At 44.7% G+C, this 20,303-nt stretch overlaps 1 protein-coding gene across 1 annotated transcript in view; it reads left to right on the top strand.

The window, feature by feature from the left end:
* Positions 1-20,303, top strand: part of LOC123766098 (microfibril-associated glycoprotein 4) — a 192,167-nt gene that overhangs the window by 23,999 nt on the left and 147,865 nt on the right. Inside the window, exon 2 of the mRNA XM_045754945.2 lies at positions 2,445-2,489. Within this exon, the coding sequence (XP_045610901.1) occupies positions 2,445-2,489 (45 nt within the window). The remainder of the gene's footprint in view (positions 1-2,444; positions 2,490-20,303) is intronic.

Genomic DNA, 20,303 nt, shown 5'->3' with positions numbered 1-20,303 from the left:
TGTCTAGGTAACAGTAGTAGTCTAGGAGACAGTGGTGGCCAAGTGGTAGGTTACAGTAATTGTCAAGGTAACAGTAGTAGTCAAGGAGACAGTGGTGGCCAAGTTTTTATTTTTTTATTTTTACATGCGAACCTGCGAATAAATACAATAAAATAAATACAATAAAATAATAAACCAAGAACAAACAATCAGACATAACAAAAAATTACAAAAGCACAAAACAAATTAATATAAATACATTAAATACCGGCCTGAAGGGCCGACAACAAAAACACAACAATGAGCATAAACACAATGAAACACAGGAAAAAGAAACAACAAAACAGGACAGGAGGGTAACGGAAATGCAATAAATACAACAAAACAACGGTCATGAGAACAAACACAACACCGGCCTGAAGGGCGCACGATAGGTACAACACATTGCAAACAAACCACAGGTCCAAGCACACACCAAACACACAGCAAGCACACAGACTACTCAAATTTCTCATACTTATCCGGCCACTCCGCCGCCGGGAATCGAACACAATACGCCTCCCAAAGTAACATGACGTCATCCAGAACAGGTTCATTATGAACCGTACGAGGATCAGGCATCAACTCCGGCACACCCACAACAAAACACCGAGCCCGCTGAACCCAGATGGAAGAAGGGCACCACGGAACAGGATGCACGCATTCAACAATGTCAAACCTCAAAGGATTCTTAGCATCATACGCCACACCGGAGACCAAGACGAGAGGGAGGGGCTCCTTCCCACGAGGCCGGGCAATGGGCAGCGCACTGGGAGCCTCCTCGGCTGCCTCACAGGGCCCCGCGTCAACCACCGGACGTTGTTCCTGCTGGGACCCCCCACGCTTGGCATCCTTCTTCAGCACCAGCTTGATGCCTCGGCTCGCACCAGAACCCACACCACCCACGTCTGTAGGAGCAACCACCTCCCACTGCGGAGAACCTTCTGCAGGAGAAAAAACCGGAGGTAAATCATACGCACAACCATTGTCAACAGCTGACACATGGTCGTCAGCCACCACCAGCGACGTAGAGCGCGAAGCACCCGGAACCGCCACATCATCGCCCGAAGCTCCACCCGCGTCGAAGTCCTCCACATCGGCCCAAGCATTAGAAGAACGCCTGGAACGCTTGGGCACAGGCCACACATCCTCACAGCCGGAGGCGGACCCAGAACCACGGGCCTCACAAACCGTGCGAACCGACGCCCGTCGCAGTACGGCAGCAGCCTCAACCACAGGGGGAACCGGGCCGCACACAACAGTACGCTCCACAGCCCCCCCAGCACCCAGCACAGCCGTAACACCTGGCGAGGGCGCAGGGCCAGGCACATCAGCAGGAGACGAGGAAGATGAAGACGACTAGCAGAGACCATCTGGAAGACCCTCGGAAGCAACTGGCACAGCGAATTGACCAGCGACAGGAGCCACCGGAACACAGTTAGCAGGGACAACAACCACCGGGGGGCATGTCGGGTGACGCAGGGGGGGGGGGGGGGCGCATCAGCAGCAAACGGGACCTGCCCCTCTTCATCTCCGGAATCCACGCCCTGAGGGAGCGGCGGGAAATCCTCTTCCCGGAACAAGTTAACAGGTGCAGCAGGGGCCTCAGAGCACCCGGCAGCCTGATGCCCCAACTGGCCACATCGGAAACAGGTACGGGGCTGCCGGGCATAATACACCCGAACGTAGTAACCCAGCAGCCGGACAGAAGATGGGATATCCAACCGCAGGCGCATACCTAAGGTACGGATGTTTGTCCGCTTCCCAGCATACTTCCCCGAGGAAAGCGTGTTCACCCACACACTGATGACTGCACCATACCTTCCGAAGAAGCGCCGGAGAAGGTCTTCAGGGAACTCCAGGGGCGCACCGTGTACACTGACATAAGCCAGGGCACCACTGCGGTCCGAGACCGCAACAGAGCCGGTGCCATCCGGCAACGGCAACGAACGCCCTTCGTACCGACGGAGGAAGTCCCGATACTCCGCCTCCCTCACGAACTTGATAATCACCCGGTGGGCCGTAACAAGCTCAACTCCGTAGACAGCCTCCACCGGGACACGAAGCATGTCGCACATCACCAACTCAATGGCTGGATAACCAGCCTTACACGAGAACTCCAGCCCCACAGAATTCACACGCAGAACAGGAGGAATTGGAAGGCCCCCCATGTCAGAACTGCCACGACAGCACGCAGCCAGGCAGGCAACAACACTCAGGTGGCCAAGTGGTAGGTTACAGTAATTGTCTAGGTAACAGTAGCAGTCAAGGAGACAGTGGTAGTCTAGGATTCAGGAGTGATTTATGAAAGAGTGTTCGTCTAGAAGACCAGTAGTGGCCTAGGAGCGTGTAATAAGATTAAATAAAAACAAATGTAAAATCAGCTAAAAACAATAACACAATTCCATTTTTGTCTTTTATTTCAGTTATAAGAAAATGGCTGAGTGAGCTGCAGTCTAACCTCACATCTGGTAAGTAATTGTGCACTGCAGTTTTGCTTCATAAAGGATGAAATTTGTTCTTTATAATATTATCCGTAAATTAATAATTGTCTTTGATTCAGCGTTATCAGATTATTTTTAGAACAGTATTATATGGCAATATACAGTGGTAAGTGTCACATACACGGCATAATGGGTATGCGGATGGGTAAGAGAGAGGAGCCAAGATGGCATCTACATATAAGGGAAGGCATGTATAGGAATCATAAAGAGAGAAGGACTTGGGAGTGGATATAATTTTGACACAACATCGGAGGCACACATAAACAGGATAACATCAGCAGCATATCAAATAGTGCAAATATTTAAACATTGTTTAAAAACCTAAATCAGGACTAATTCAAGCAAATCTAAACTACATTTGTTTAAATTTGCTTTAAGCAAGGTGCAGATTTCATCACTGGCATGGAATCTGCATCTAGCAAATGATAAAGCCAAAATTTGAATGGTATAAAGGATTGCAAAAAAGATTGGCACCAGAGCTAAGAATGTTAAGCTACGAAGTTACGCTAATGGAACTAAATCATACAACCTAATAGGATTGAAAAAAACAGAAGGGATATGATCATAACATAAAAAATTCTTAGGGGAATTAATAAGTTGCACAAGGATGGTCTCTTAAGATCGAGAGAAAGCAGGATAAGAGGACACAGGTGGAAGCTTAATTAATCTTATGATGGGACTAAAGCTGCTGCGTGATAACGAAAACAACATTTTGTCAGTTGCACTGTTAGAACACATACGAAATGGAACTAGCGAGTCTAAATGGATTCAAAGAACTGCCACTCATATTAAAATGATGGGACTGCACGATGTATATACAGATGAAAGAGTACAGCACTTCCTTCCACCCTGGCAGATAGTACCTTTTGACATCCTGACCCCTGCATACCCCACCAAGAAACTAATCACAAGCAACCCTCATGCTCAGCTTGCTGCTAAATTAAGCACCATAGAACACATTCACAATATACAAGCTGAAAACAGCATTGCACAGACCATATACACTGACGGATCACTCAATACAGCTACAGGGAGGGCAGGAAGTGCTGTTATTGCTCATCAGCCCGATGGCAGCACAATTCAAAGAAATATCCGAATTAGTAACTGGGCGTCCACAATGCAAGCCGAGTTGGTAGCGATACTGGTAGCACTCGAAATTATTGACAACACTGAAGTAGACAGCTTAATTATTTCTGACTCCCTATCCTCACTACGAGCAATAAACAGTTTGCAATCAAGTAATAACGTGCTTGTCTTGGAAGCTAGACGTAGATATGTAAGAATACTTAGCAAGAGGGTAAATATAAAAATGTTGTGGATTCCTTCTCACATTGGCATGCAGGAACATGACAAAGTTGACGCCCTTGCTACGGCTGCAGTAAATAAAGACAGTATTGAATGGAATCTTGAGTTATCAAATAGGTCCCTTAAAAGTGTCATTAGACGAGAACTCCTAGATGGATTTGAAGAAAGTAGAACAGTGCAAACTGGAACTAGTAGGTCCATTGTTCATCACAATGAAATGTGTGAAGTAAAACATGTGTATGGGGCAAGTAACAAAGTCAGTAGACTAACAGATGTTGTCACAGCTCGTATAAGACTTGGCTACAAGTATCTCTGGCAGTTCGGCTTGTATAGGGATCTAGATGAAGTAAAGTGTAAAGTGTGTGGACATAGGCAGGGACACACACTCGAACACTATATCTTGGATTGTTGTAAAATTGAGCTTTTTAGAGATAAATCTAAGCTCACTCTGTATGATATGGCAACCTATCTTATTATCATGGATAAATTACCTGAAATCCTTGCACTGTACCCACATTTTGCTTCCAGTAGATGAACGACATATGAGATTCAGAAACAAGTAGTGTATTGTGAGGACTAATAATAAACAGAAGCTCCCCTATGACTCTGTAATATCCCCATTGGCCAAACTATTATGTATTAACGACAAGACCTACCATTAATGTATGATGACTTACTGTAAATATGTAGCTCTTGTAATAGCACTTTCTCTGTAACTAGCTGACATTGTATCTATAAGGTGTGAAGGATTGAAGAAATTGTTTATGTAATAATCTAAGATGAGGTCTGATAAAGACCTTTTGTGCCCTCTGTAATGCTTTTGCGCTACCGCTCACAGGATGAGTATGGGGTGCACAATAAACTAGCAGCCTCCGGCGGCAACAATCAATCAGGTGGAAGCTGGATATGTAAATGAGTCACAAGAAAGTAAGGAAGTACTCGTATCCTGTATGGGTAGTTTACAACTCGAATGCTTTGAAAGAAGATGTTTTGAGAGCCACCTCCATCCACAATTTTGAGGCTAAGTTGAAACACAACAAGTACATGGTTAGGAGGCGGGGCATAAAGAGCTAGGGCCAGATTCACGAAAGCACTTACGCAAGCACTTGCGAACCTGTACATCTTTTCTCAATCTTTGGAGGCTTTGTTTCCAATTAATAAACAGCTAATGAGCTCCGAAGCACCAGGAGGCTGTTTATAACAATAACAACAGTTGAATGGGAAGTTTTCATGCTTGTAAACTGTTTAATCAATGTAACCAAACCCGTCAGAGATTGAGGAAAGATGTACACGTTCCTAAGTGCATGCGTAAGTGCTTGCGTGAATCTGGCCCCTAGACCTCACTCTCTAATAGACACTGACAGGTAAGTGCCATGCGCCCCTATAATTCCCCTGCCCATTAGCCGTCCATCCCTCCCACTATAACCAGCCCACCACCCCAAGCATCATCCCTATACTACTAACACCAATCTGCTACCCCTACCACCATGTAGCCAACACCACACAAGAGGCTAGTGAAAAAGCTGGAGACGCAGGCTGGAGTGAAAGGGAAGGTACTCAGTGGATAGGAGTATCTAAGCAGCAGGAGACAACGAGTCAGTGTGAGGGGTGAGGTCTCAGATTGGCGAGACGTTATAAGTGGAGTCCTGCAGGAGTCAGTCCTTGGCCCTATACTGTTTCTTATATATGTAAATGATCTCCCAGAGGGAATAGACTCGTTTCTCTCAATGTTTGCCGATGATGCAAAAATTATGAGGAGGATTGAAACAGAGGATGATATTAGGAGGCTACAAGATGACCTAGACAGACTGAGTGAATGGTCCAACAAATGGCCGTTGAAGTTCAACCCGAGTAAATGCAAAGTCACTGTACAAATAGTAGGTCATTAGAACGGGAGACCTACGAGAAATATGGAAGACGGCGAATGTGGTCCCAAAATACAAAAAGGGTGACAGGCAAGAGGCACTGAACTACAGGCCAGTGTCCTTGACTTGCATACCATGCAAGGTGATGGAGAAGATCGTGAGAAAAAAACTGGTAACACTTCTGGAGAGAAGGGACGTCGTGACAAATCGCCAACATGGGTTCAGGGAGGGTAAATCTTGCCTGACTGGCTTAACAGAATTCTACGACCAAGTGATAAACATTAAGCAAGAAAGAGATGGCTGGGCGGACTGCATTTTCTTGGATTGTCGGAAAACCTTTGACACAGTACCACATAAGAGGCTGGTACATAAGCTGGAGAGACAGGCAGGTGTAGCTGGTAAGGTGCTCCAGTGGATAAGGGAGTACCTGAGCAATAGCAAGCAGAGAGTTACGGTGAGGGATGAGACCTCAGACTGGCGTGAAGTCACCAGTGGAGTCCCACAGGGCTCTGTACTCGGTCCTATCTTGTTTCTGATATATGTAAATGATCTCCCAGAGGGTATAGATTCATTTCTCTCAATGTTTGCTGACGACGCCAAAATTATGAGAAGGATTAGGACAGAGGAGGACTGCTTGAGGCTTCAAGAAGACCTGGACAAGCTGAAGAAATGGTCAAACAAATGGTTGTTAGAGCCCAAGCAAATATAATGTAATGAAGATAGGTGTAGGGAGCAGAAGGGAGTACAAGGTACCATGTGGGAGATGAAATACTTCAAGAGTCAGAGAAAGAAAAAGACTTGGGGGGTTGATATCACGCCAGACCTGTCTCCTGCAGCACATATCAAGAGGATAACATCAGCGGCATATGCCAAGCTGGCCAACATAAGAATAGCATTCAGAAACTTATGTAAGAAATCATTCAGAACTTTGTATACCACATATGTTAGGCCAATCCTGGAGTATGCAGCCCCAGCATGGAGTTCATATCTAGTCAAGGATAAGACCAAACTGGAAAAGGTTCAAAGGTTTGCCACCAGACTAGTACCCGAGCTGAGAGGTATGAGCTACGAGGAGAGACTACGGGAATTAAACCTCACTTCGCTGGAAGGCAGAATAGTTAGGGGGGGACATGATCACCACATTCAAGATTCTCAAGGGAATTGATAGGGTAGCTTAAAACAGTCTATTTAACACAAGAGGCACACGCACTAGGGGACACAGGAGGAAACTGAGTGCCCAAATGAGCCACAGAGATATTAGAAAGAACTTTTTTAGTGTCAGTGTGGTTGACAAATGGAATGCATTAGGAAGTGATGTGGTGGAGGCTGACTCCATACACAGTTTCAAGTGTAGATATGATAGAGCCCAATAGGCCCAGGAACCTGTAAACCTGTTAATTGACCGTTGAGAAGCGGGACCAAAGAGCCAGAGCTTAACCTCCGCAAGCACAATTTGGTAAATTAGGTGAGTAGGTGAGTACACACACACACACACACAGGGGAGCCGGCCGGCCGAGCGGACAGCTCGCTGGGCACGTGATCCTGTAGTCCCGGGTTCGATCCCGGGCTCCGGCGAGAATTGATGGGAAGAGTTTCTTTCACCCTATGCTCCATTTTTTGGGCGTGTTTGGGGGTGTGGGAGAAAAAAATAGTAGTAGTAGAAACATTTGATTGAGAGTTGAGAGGTGGGCCGAAAGAGTAGAGCTCAACCCCCACAATCACAACTAGGTGAATACACACACACACACACACACACACACACACACACACACACACAGGGGCCTCGTAGCCTGGACCTAGATTCAGGAAGCTCTGTGTATTTCTTCGTAAGTGGGTTTGCTACGAAGGTTCCTAAGTGCGCCCTAAGAAGATGCTTAGGTGCGATTCAACAAGGTATACCTAAGAAGGAAATTGTTGGTTCACCTGCGTGCCGATAGAGGTCACTACTGTGTTTCGTTTGGCCAATCAGAGAGCAGCAACATTCTTCATATTGAAGATTTAGCGCTGGCTTATCGGAGCTCTACTGCCTCCTATTTACGTCGAATTTTCTTATAAAATTAGTATATTTCAAAGTAAAACAATGTTTTTTCAACTTCTACAGCCAGCACCGACATTGTAGTAAACAAATATGTTACATTTGTTGTTTACCTACGTAATTCTAAGAGATACTGTGTAGCTGTCCTTGTTGCTCGGAAGATGCGCTGACAATTATTGTATATATTTACTGAATTTACCCAAGGGCCACTAACTATCTAGTGACCTCGAAGAGGACAGAAAGCCGGCGGCTTGTTAAAGGGCCCGCCAATTGTCTTAATGATATTTTTTAGCTGGAATTTGGCATTTACGGCTTCAGTGGGTAGGCGGTTCCATGGGTTTATAGCCCTCTTGGTGGAAAAAAAACATCTGTTTTCAGTCCTACTTGAGAGAACATACTCTCCAACACTATATCTGTGATTGTCCTGTTATCAGTGACTTCATACCAAATGGTATGAGGTATTTTGAGCTCTGTAATTACTTCATACACTCAGGAATATTGGAAGATATTCTTGTGCTGCACCCAGATTTTGCCAGTGGAGGCTAATAGATCAGCATTAAGTATTTTGTTCTCTCCTAATTCCATGTATGACTGGCCATCCTGTGAGGTGAGGACGTTGGGTGAGCTTGTAGCTGGTTTTTGATCTACACTGTGTGGTCCTTTAGACAGAATAGGGAAGCAGCACATTGCTGTGTATACCTAAACATGTTTAAAAATACATTGTTTGAGAGGAGTTTTGTAGAAACTGGTAAGAGTAATTATAATATAATGTTTCCATGATTCAGTGCTTACCTCTTGTGAAAATTGCTTAGAGTTGTTTAGTCAGAGTTGATTTCTTTTTTGTATTGAGGCTGGTATTTTCTAAATTGATTCCATGTACAGTATGTCTAACCATCTTGTGAGATGGGAGTATTAGATAAACTTATAGCTAGTTTTTTATCTACACTGTGTAATATTCCATATAGAATAGGGTAGCAGCACATTGCTGTGTATACCTAATCTTCTTAATAAAAAAAAATCAGTAATAAAGATTTTAAATTATAGTTTGTATTATTACAAATACAGTACTGTATTATCCTTATTAAATCATGTTGACCAGGGATTATTAAGATCACATGTTGATATGTAATACAAGTCATATTTCTTTTGAACTGCTAATCCATGCTAATCATTCATTAAATTGTGCATTATGTCTCAATTTTTCACTTCCTTGGATATACTGTACAGTACAAAAAGATAGGATAAAAATAAACCAGTAATATTTCTTTCATTATATTTTTCATTTAAATAACTGCATCACTATTTTTACAGCTGACAGGATTTGTTTTCCCATACAGGTGCATTATTTGTTAAAAAAATTTGGTTTATTGTTACACACAATGGTGCTACATAGCCTTCCCAGCTTGGTGCCTTCTTTTAATACTTACTGATTAAAAAATAAATAATAAATACATTTTATTCAGGAAAAGTACATACAGTTGATTTACAAACATAATGTTGGATTTATAGGCAGAGCTAGTACATACAATACCTAAAGTCACTAATACTCATAGCATTTCGGGCAAGGTGTGGGGGGAAAAAAACACAGACTTAAACTTAATAGTAATCGGGATTTGGTATAAATTGTGTTGGAAGAAGGAATAAAAAATACAAAAAGGTCGTTAACATAGCATAAATCAGCAATTGCACATGTTGATGAACAGCGTTGTTTAAAAAATAGCAAGACATGGGTTGACATTTAGGAGGTAAGTTAGGTTACATGGAGTTAATTAGGCAGTACTTGGTTTAACTCTTAAACTGGTTGAGAGAGGTACAGCCTTTGACATGATTCGGGAGGTCATTCCACATTCTGGGTCCCTTGATTTGTAGAGCACTTCTAGTTTGGTTACACACAGCCAAATTGAGTAACAGGAAGAGGTCTTGGACACAAATTTGTTCCATGCTAAATGTAGAGGAATCAGCTGAGTATTCCTCAAATAAAATAAGTTGCCTCAGCTTATATGGTAAATAAAATAAGCATTTCTCAAATAAGTAGCTGCCTCACCTCACTGCCTTACTGCTACATAGCCTTCCCGGCATGGTGCCTTCTTTTGATAATTACTTGTTCCACACCCAAATTGTATAACAGGAAGAGGTCTTGGACCCCTACTTCCCTCTCTTTTTTTTAATAATCTATATAGTCATGATTATAGCTTTAAGTATTCAATGAATAAAGTTTATGACATTTTTACCCTTTTCCTTACCTAACATCATTTGTGCAGCATATTTTTATTTTATGTCTCACCCAGATTTAATTTCAAAATAAAACCAAACTAAATAAATTAGAAATGGGTATGTATAGCTAAGGTACACCCTTACTACTAGGTGAACAGGGGCATTTGGTGATAGTAAATGATCCCATCAGGCAGGGCTCATCACCTTCTCTCATATTTCATGTTCACCAGTGTTTATTTACTTAATAACTACTGGTATAATATCTTGCTATTATAAAACTAATTCTACTATCATCAAACACATATTTACTTCAAGTTTCAAGCAGAGAATGCATATATAACTAACACGAAGGATTCCTCTTCACTAGATTCACCAGCTATAATATTTTGGTCATGTTCCAATATCATAAATCGATCCCAGTGTTATGTAGTAGAGAAAAAATGACTTACATCCAGTTTACGTAAAGCTACGAGTGGTCGAAACCACACTCAAATCCTGGAATGAACTTACGAAGGTTTTTCCACTTAGGGTAGCTAATTGAATACGGACGTAGCCGCCACGAAGGCGCTAAGACGGAAAACGCTCTTAGCTAAGAGGAAAAACCTTCGTAAGTACCTTCCTGAATCCGGCCCCTGGTGGATAGTGCACAGGACTCGTAATTCTGTGGCGCGGGTTCGATTCCCGTACGAGGCAGAAACAAATGGGCAAAGTTTCTTTCACCCTGAATGCCCCTGTTACCTAGCACTAAATAGGTACCTGGGAGTTAGTCATCTGTCACGGGCTGCTTCCTGGTGTGTGTGTGTGTGTGTGTGTGTGTGTGTGTGTGTGTGTGTGTGTGTGTGTGTGTGTGTGTGGTGTGGGGAAAAAAAGTAGTAAGTAAACAGTTGATTGACAGTTGAGAGGCGGGCCGAAAGAGCAAATCTCAAGCCCCGCAAACACAACTAGGTGAATACAACTAGGTGAAGTTCAACCCGAGTAAATGCAAAGTAATGAAACTAGGCAGTGGAAACAGGAGGCCAGACACAGGATACAGAATAGGAGACGAAGTACTTAATGAAACGGACAGAGAGAAAGATCTAGGAGTTGATATCACACCAAACCTGTCTCCTGAAGCCCATATAAAAAGAATAACGTCTGCGGCATATGCGAGGCTGGCTAACATCAGAACAGCGTTCAGGAACCTGTGTAAGGAATCATTCAGAATCTTGTACACCATATATATAAGACCAATCCTGGAGTATGCGACCCCAGCATGGAGCCTGTACCTTGTCAAGCACAAGACGAAGCTGGAAAAAGTCCAAAGGTATGCCACTAGACTAGTCCCAGAACTAAGAGGCATGAGTTACGAGGAAAGGCAGCGGGAAATGCACCTTACGACACTGGAAGACAGAAGAGTAAGGGGAGACATGATCACAACCTACAAAATCCTCAGAGGAATCGACCGGGTAAACAAGGATAAACTATTCAACACTGGTGGGACGCGAACAAGGGGTCACAGGAGGAAATTGAGTACCCACATGAGCCACAGAGACGTTAAAAGGAACTTTTTCAGTGTCAGAGTAGTTAACGGATGGAATGCATTAGGCAGTGATGTGGTGGAGGCTGACTCCATACACAGTTTCAAATGTAGATATGATAGAGCCCAGTAGGCTCAGAATTTGTACACCAGTTGATTGACGGTTGAGAGGCGGGACCAAAGAGCCAGAGCTCAACCCCTGCAAGCACAACTAGGTGAGTACATACTCACTCACACACACACACACACACACACACACACACACACACACACACACACACACACACACACACACACACACACACACACACACACACACACACACACACACACACACACACACACACACACACACACACACACACACACACACACACACACACACACACACACACACACACACACACACACACACAGACACACACACACACAGAAGAACCAACAAGAATGAGAGGAGAAGATGAACCAGCAATGCTTGATTTGATATTTACCCTAAATGAATGGGATATAAGGGAAGTTAAGATGGAAGCGCCCTTGGGAATGAGTGACCACAGTGTATTGAACTTTGAGTACCTGGTAGAGCTAGGACTTATCTCCCCCAAAAAAGAACTAGGAATCAAAAGGCTGGCATACCGAAAGGGGAATTATGAACAGATGAAAAGTTTCCTAAGTGAAATACCTTGGGACACAGACCTCAGAGACAAGTCTGTACAGGGTATGATGGACTATGTTACCCAAAAGTGTCAGGAGGCAGTAAACAGGTTCATCCCGGCCCAAAGGGAAAAATCCGAGAAGCAACAGAAGAATCCATGGTATAATAGGGCATGTATGGAAGCGAAGAAACTGAACAAAAAGGCGTGGAGGAACTTCCGGAATAACAGAACACCAGAAAGCAGAGAGAGATACCAGAGAACCAGGAATGAGTACGTCAGGATGAGAAGAGAAGCAGAGAAAAATTTTGAAAATGATATAGCAAACAAAGCCAAGACCGAACCAAAGCTACTCCACAGTCACATCAGAAGGAAAACAACAGTGAAAGAACAGGTATTGAAACTTAGAACAGGCGAGGACAGGTATACAGAGAATGACAGAGAGGTGTGTGAGGAACTCAACAAGAAGTTCCAGGAGGTCTTCACAATAGAACAGGGTGAGGTCACTGTGCTAGGAGAAAGGGAGGTAAACCAGGCGGCCTTGGAGGAGTTCGAAATTACGAGAGAGGAGGTCAAGAGACACCTGCTGGATCTGGATGTTAGAAAGGCTGTTGGTCCAGATGGGATCTCACCATGGGTACTGAAAGAGTGTGCAGAGGCACTTTGCTTGCCACTCTCCATAGTGTATAGTAAGTCACTAGAGACGGGAGACCTACCAGAAATATGGAAGACGGCGAATGTGGTCCCAATATACAAAAAGGGCGACAGACAAGAGGCACTGAACTACAGGCCAGTGTCCTTGACTTGTATACCATGCAAGGTGATGGAGAAGATCGTGAGAAAAAACCTGGTAACACATCTGGAGAGAAGGGACTTCGTGACAAATCGCCAACATGGATTCAGGGAGGGTAAATCTTGCCTTACAGGCTTGATAGAATTCTACGATCAGGTGACACAGATTAAGCAAGAAAGAGAGGGCTGGGCGGACTGCATTTTCTTGGATTGTCAGAAAGCCTTTGACACAGTACCGCATAAGAGGCTGGTACATAAGCTGGAGAGACAGGCAGGTGTAGCTGGTAAGGTGCTCCAGTGGATAAGGGAGTATCTAAGCAATAGGAAGCAGAGAGTTACGGTGAGGGGTGAGACCTCCGATTGGCGTGAAGTCACCAGTGGAGTCCCACAGGGCTCTGTACTCGGTCCTATCTTGTTTCTGATATATGTAAATGATCTCCCGGAGGGTATCGATTCATTTCTCTCAATGTTTGCGGACGATGCTAAAATTATGAGAAGGATTAAAACAGAAGAGGACTGTTTGAGGCTTCAAGAAGACCTAGACAAGCTGAAGGAATGGTCGAACAAATGGTTGTTAGAGTTTAACCCAACCAAATGTAATGTAATGAAGATAGGTGTAGGGAGCAGGAGGCCAGATACAAGGTATCATCTGGGAGAGGAAATTCTTCAGGAGTCAGAGAAGGAAAAAGACTTGGGGGTTGATATCACGCCAGACCTGTCTCCTGCAGCACATATCAAGCGGATAACATCAGCGGCATATGCCAGGCTGGCCAACATACGAACGGCATTCAGAAACTTGTGTAAAGAATCATTCAGAACTTTGTATACCACATATGTCAGGCCAATCCTGGAGTATGCAGCCCCAGCATGGAGTCCATATCTAGTCAAGGATAAGACTAAACTGGAAAAGGTTCAAAGGTTTGCCACCAGACTAGTACCCGAGCTGAGAGGTATGAGCTACGAGGAGAGACTACGGGAATTAAACCTCACTTCGCTGGAAGACAGAAGAGTTAGGGGGGACATGATCACCACATTCAAGATTCTGAACGGGATTGATAGGGTAGATAAAGACAGTCTATTTAACACAAGGGGAACACGCACAAGGGGACACAGGTGGAAACTGAGTGCCCAAATGAGCCACAGAGATATTAGAAAGAATTTTTTTAGTGTCAGAGTGGTTGACAAATGGAATGCATTAGGAAGTGATGTGGTGGAGGCTGACTCCATACACAGTTTCAAGTGTAGATATGACAGAGCCCGATAGGCTCAGGAATCTGTACACCTGTTGATTGACGGTTGAGAGGCGGGACCAAAGAGCCAAAGCTCAACCCCCGCAAACACAACTAGGTGAGTACACACACACACACTCACACACACACACATACAGCCTGTGTGTGTGTACAGGGGCCTCGTAGCCTGGTGGATAGCGCACAGGACTCGTAATTCTGTGGTGCAGGTTCGATTCCCGCACGAGGCAGAAACAAATGGGCAAAGTTTCTTTCACCCTGAATGCCCCTGTTACCTAGCAGTAAATAGGTACCTGGGAGTTAGTCAGCTGTCACGGGCTGCTTCCTGGGGAGTGTGTGTGTGTGTGGTGTGGAAAAAAAGTTGTTAGTAAAATGTTGATTGACAGTTGAGAGGCCGGCCGAAAGAGCAAAGCTCAACCCCCACAAAACACAACTAGGTGAACACACACACACACACAAACATAGGCCTAAAACATAGTTTTGGTCGCATGCAGTGAACAGCAACGCGTTGATCAGCATCTCAAAGTGAATTATTATAGCGTTTAGATAAAATAAATAAAAAGATCCGTTCCTTGAGGCAACACCAGTGCCATCAGTGATGAAACCACATGGAAATCTGAGGACTAAAGCAGGATTATTGACGACCCTCGCCATGAGGACAACAATCTATTACCCGCCTGGTTGTGCTGAGTGGGATGGCTTTGCTGGTAGGTACTGTTTCCTAAATCAACTAGCTGGTGTATGGAGCGAGTTAAAATATTCATATCATCACTATTCCATCTATATATGTGAATCTCAAGTGGCTCATTCAGGGTAGAAAGTTCTTGACACCTGTGTGACAAGGGTCTCGGGTCCATCCCAACTCCCTCTCACTCTGCCAAATCACTCCTCCATATCCCATACCCCTCCCATCTCTCTCTCTCTCTGCCCCCTCCCTGCACCCCCCCCCCTGCCTAACCCTATCAAAACATATCAGGGAAAGGGACAAAATGGCAGGAGGATGCAACAAGGATATAGGGAATAGTCAAAATGACCAAATGAAGAAAATATTAACCCAAGTTATGGAGGAATTCAGGAGGGAGATGCATGAAATGAGGATTACAATTAACAACTTGCAAAGTGAGCTGACATCAGCAAGGGAGATCAAATCCCTCACAGAGAAAAATTAAGAGGCCCGAGCATGAGATTATCATCCAAAGGGAAGGTGGGAATGTTACATTGGAAGGTTAATGCCTCTGTACCTAAAACATTTGCAGAAAGACTGAGAAAGAGCTCAGAAGCAATGGACACAGTGAGGGAGGTAGCCATGCAAGCAGCTACCTCACAGGAAGCAGCAAGGTGCACCAGTCAGCTGATGGAGAGAAAAAGATCAGTGGTAGTTGTAGGCATCAAAGAACAGGAAGGATCCAATAGGCAGAAATGGAATGGCATGAATAGAGAGGCAGTACATGGGCTACTGAAGGGTTACAGATAGAAGGGTTAGGCTGGAACAACAAGGACAGAAACCGACTGGTGAAGGTGGTGTTTACAAACGAGGCCACCAAGAGGTTATTTTAGGAAGAAAGAGTCATCTGCAGTATGTGGAGGAATACAAGAAAGTATTCCTGCAGAGAGACAAGACGAAGGAGGAGAGAGCCAGGGCAGCAGAGGCAAGGAGGAAGCGCAGAGAGAGAGGAATAAACCAGGAAATCGCAGCCCCCAACACAACAGTCCCAGTTATAAGAGGGGAACCCACAACCAGCATCCCAGCAACACCAGAGGGGAGGGCAACACCACCACTCCCCTGTGCATAGAAACCCTCCTTTCCCCTCACCCTACCTGTCCCCACACAAATACTCACCCAACCCTCCCTCCCCCCCTCCACCCAATTCTAACCCTATCACCCCTCCCCCATCCCCACCATGTCCCCCCTCTCGCCTTCCCCCCCCTGTCCCCCTTCATCCCATACCCTCCCTATCCCTCCTCCCCCTCACCCTGTATCTTCCATGTCCTCCCCTATCTCCTTAACTCACACCCTACCTGTCCCCCTATTTCTTGCACCCCCACCCTGCATCCTAAATTCCTCTGAGACCCTGCAAACCACCTCACAGATCTTCTCACCCAGGGAACAGCTTTTTCCACCAGCAGAATGCTCGCCAAGAAGGAGATAGAAAATTAACAGAAGAAAGTGAGCTTCAAGGCAATGTACACTAACATAGATGGGATTACAAATAAAACAAGTGAACTCGGAGAATGGGCACTAGAAGAAAACCCAAACATAATAGTACTCACAGAAACAAAGCTAACGAAACCATAACAAACGCAGTGTTTCCACAGGACTACTATGTAATAAGGAAAGAGAAAGAAGGGAGAGGAGGAGGTGGTGTAGCTTTGCTGATAAGAAAAGGTTGGAGTTTTGAAGAGATGATAAATCAGAATTATGAAGGTTTCAGTGACTACATATCAAGCACCATAGTAACTGGAGGACAGAAAATTATAGTAGTAGTCATATATAACTCCCCACCTAACAACAGAAGACCCAGACAGGATTATGATAGAAACAACATAGCCACCATCAATATAATAGAGACAGCAGCTTCTGTGGCTTCAACCATGGGAAGATAGATTGGGGGAACAAAGACCCACATGGAGGACCAGACACATGGAGAGCTAAGCTGCTGGACGTGGCAACAAGAAACTTTCTAAGTCAACACGTCAAGGGACCGACAAGAATGAGAGGAGAGGACGAACCAGCCTTGCTTGATCTGATATTTACTCTAAATGAGTCGGATATAAGGGAAGTTAATTTGGAAGCCCTCTGGGAATGAGTGATCATAGTGTATTGAGCTTTGAGTACCTGGTTGAGCTAGGAATTATCTCCCCTAAAAAAGAACTGGGAAACAAAAGGCTGGCATACCGAAAGGGAAACTATGAGGAGATGAATAAATTCCTAAGAGATATACATTGGGACGCAGAACTCAGAACCAAGTCCGTACAAGACATGATGGACTATGTCACCCAAAAGTGTCAGGAGGCTGTTAGCAGGTTTGTCCCGGCCCGACAGGAAAAAACAGAGAAGCAAAAGAAGAATCCATGGTTTACTAGGGAATGTATGAAAGCAAAGGAGCTGAACAAAAGGGCATGGAGGAACTTCTGTAATAACAGAACACCTGAAAGCAGAGAGATACCAGAGAACCAGGAACGAGTATGTTAGTGTGAGAAGAGCAGCTGAGAAAAGGTATGAAAATGATATAGCTAATAAAGCCAATACCGAACCAAAACTACTACACAGTCACATCAGAAGGAAGACTACAGTGAAAGAACAGGTGATGAAACTTAGGGAGGGTGAGGACAGGTACACAGAGAATGACAAAGAGGTGTGTGAGGAACTTAACAAAAGGTTCCAGGAGATCTTTACAATAGAACAAGGAGAAGTCACGGCGCTAGGAGAGGTGGCAGCAAACCAGGCGACCTTGGAAAGGTTCGAAATTTTAAGTGATAAGGTCAAGAAGCACCTATTAGAGCTGGACGTGAGAAAAGCTGTTGGGCCGGACGGAATCTCACCATTGGTATTGAAAGAGTGTGTAGGAGTATCACTGGAAACGGGGGACCTACCAGAAATATGGAAGACGGCTAATGTAGTCCCAATATACAAAAAGGGTGACAGACAAGAGGCATTGAACTAAAGGCCAGTGTCCTTAACTTGTATACCATGCAAGGTGATGGAGAAGATTGTGAGAAAAAACCTAGTAACACATCTGGAGAGACGAGACTTCGTGACAACCCATCAACATGGGTTCAGGGAGGGTAAATCTTGCCTTACAGACTTAATAGAATTCTACGATCAGGTGACAAAGATTAAGCAAGAAAGAGAAGGATGGGCGGACTACATTTTTTTGGACTGTCGGAAAGCCTTTGACACAGTACCCCATAAAAGGCTGATGCATAAGCTGGAGAAACGGGCAGGAGTAACTGGTAGGGCGCTCTAGTGGATAAGGGAGTACCTAAGCAATAGGAAGCAGAGAGTTACAGTGAGGGGTGAGACCGCAGATTGGCGTGAAGTCACCAGTGGAGTCCCACAGGGCTCTGTACTCGGACCTATCCTGTTTCTGATATACGTTAATGATCTCCCAGAGGGTATAGACTCATTCCTCTCAATGTTTGCTGACGACGTCAAAATTGTGAGACGGATTAAGACAGAGGAGGACAGCTTGAGGCTTCAAGAAGACCTGGACAAGCTGCAGAAATGGTCGAACAAATGGTTGTTAGAGGTTAGTAATAACTAATGGTTAGTTATTACATCACCCAAGAAAATGTAATGTAATAAAGATAGGGGTAGGAAGCAGGAGATCAGATACACGGTATCATTTGGGAGACGAAATACTTTAGGAGTGAGAGAGAGAGAGAGAGAGAAAGACCTGGGCGTTGATATCACGCCAGACCTGTCCCCTGAAGCTCATATCAAGAGGATAACATCAGCCGCATATGCCAGGTTGGCTAACATAAGAACGGCATTTAGAAACTTGTGTAAGGAATCTTTCAGAACATTATATACCACATATGTCAGACCAATCCTGGAGTATGCGGCTCCAGCATGGAGTCCATATCTAGTCAAGCATAAGACTAAACTGGAAAAGGTTCAAAGGTTTGCCACCAGACTAGTACCCGAGCTGAGAGGTATGAGCTACGAGGAGAGAATACGGGAATTAAACCTCACTTCTTTGGAAGACAGAAGAGTTAGGGGTGACATGATCACCACATTCAAGATTCTCAAGGGAATCGACAGGGTAGATAAAGACAGGCTATTTAACATAAGGGGCACACGCACTAGGGGACACAGGTGGAAACTGAGTGCCCAAATGAGCCATAGAGATATTAGAAAGAAATTTTTTAGTGTCAGAGTGGTTGACAAATGGAATGCATTAGGAAGTGATGTGGTGGAGGCTGACTCCATACACAGTTTCAAGTATAGATATGACAGAGCCCAATAGGCTCAGGAACCTGTACACCTGTTGATTGATGGTTGAGAGGCAGGACCAAAGAGCCAGAGCTCAACCCCTGCAAGACAATTAGGTGAGTACACACACACACACACACACACACACACACACACACACACACACACACACACACACACACACAAACACACACACACACACACACACACACACACACACACACACACACACACGCACACACACACACACACACACACACACACACACACACACACACACACACACACACACACACACACACACACACACACACACACACACACACACATCAGACTTGTGTTGTGACCATCGTGTTGGGTGGACGTGGGTTGGGAGCTCCTGGTTCACTAGTGGAGTGGGAGGGGTAATCAGGCAACTTCGAAGTGAAAAAGTGTGTACAAGTGAATGAAAAAACCTTGGGTTTTGACCAAAGCCATAAGGTAGTGAAGAAAAACAGTTTAAGTAGCGTAATTGAAAATAGTTGATGAAGTACAGTGGCAGTGTGCAGGGTGGAGCAGACCTCACCGGCCTCTGACCGCGTGACCTCACCCCGGCAGCAACCCTCCTACCACCACGTGGGACGACGCTTGGAGATTCACTCACCTATTGTGTTAGCAGGACGGTAAGATACTTGGAACCCCAGTGGGTAAGGTTGCATTATAGCAATGACTAGGTCAGGAAGGGTGTCTAGGTCCAACAGTATTATGATTGAAGAAGAAGATAGGTTTGTGGAGAAGATGATTGGGAAATTTGTAGAGAAGAGGGATGTTTGGATAGGTGATCTAATCCAGGGGATTAAAAGTGAAGTCTTTAATAAGATACAGGGCGAGGTTCAAAGACTCAAACAAGAGTTTATGGATTATATTCAAGAGGAAATCAGGAAGAGCAGGGTAGAATGGCAAGGAGAAATATCTAGGCTTACTAATGAATTTGGCAGGAATAAGGGAAGCTTGGCAGGGGAAGGGGGAGTAGTAGTAGGTGGAGTAGCGGGAGTGGGAGGGGTGGGGGTCAGCCAGGGAGGGGGCCACCAGCATGACCCTGAACTGAGAAAGAGGACAATCATAATCCATGGATTGCTTGAAGCCAGGGCACCATCGAGGCAGGAAAGGATGGAGATTGAGGATTTGGAGCTACAGGGGATCTTGAGAGACATGAGAGCCCAGATGGCAGGGAATGAGGTG

This window comes from Procambarus clarkii, chromosome 9 (assembly GCF_040958095.1).
Source record: "Procambarus clarkii isolate CNS0578487 chromosome 9, FALCON_Pclarkii_2.0, whole genome shotgun sequence".
NCBI classification, from domain to species: Eukaryota; Metazoa; Arthropoda; class Malacostraca; order Decapoda; family Cambaridae; genus Procambarus; species Procambarus clarkii.
Note: the sequence above shows the minus strand (reverse complement) of the source record. Positions and strands in the feature narration are given on the sequence as shown.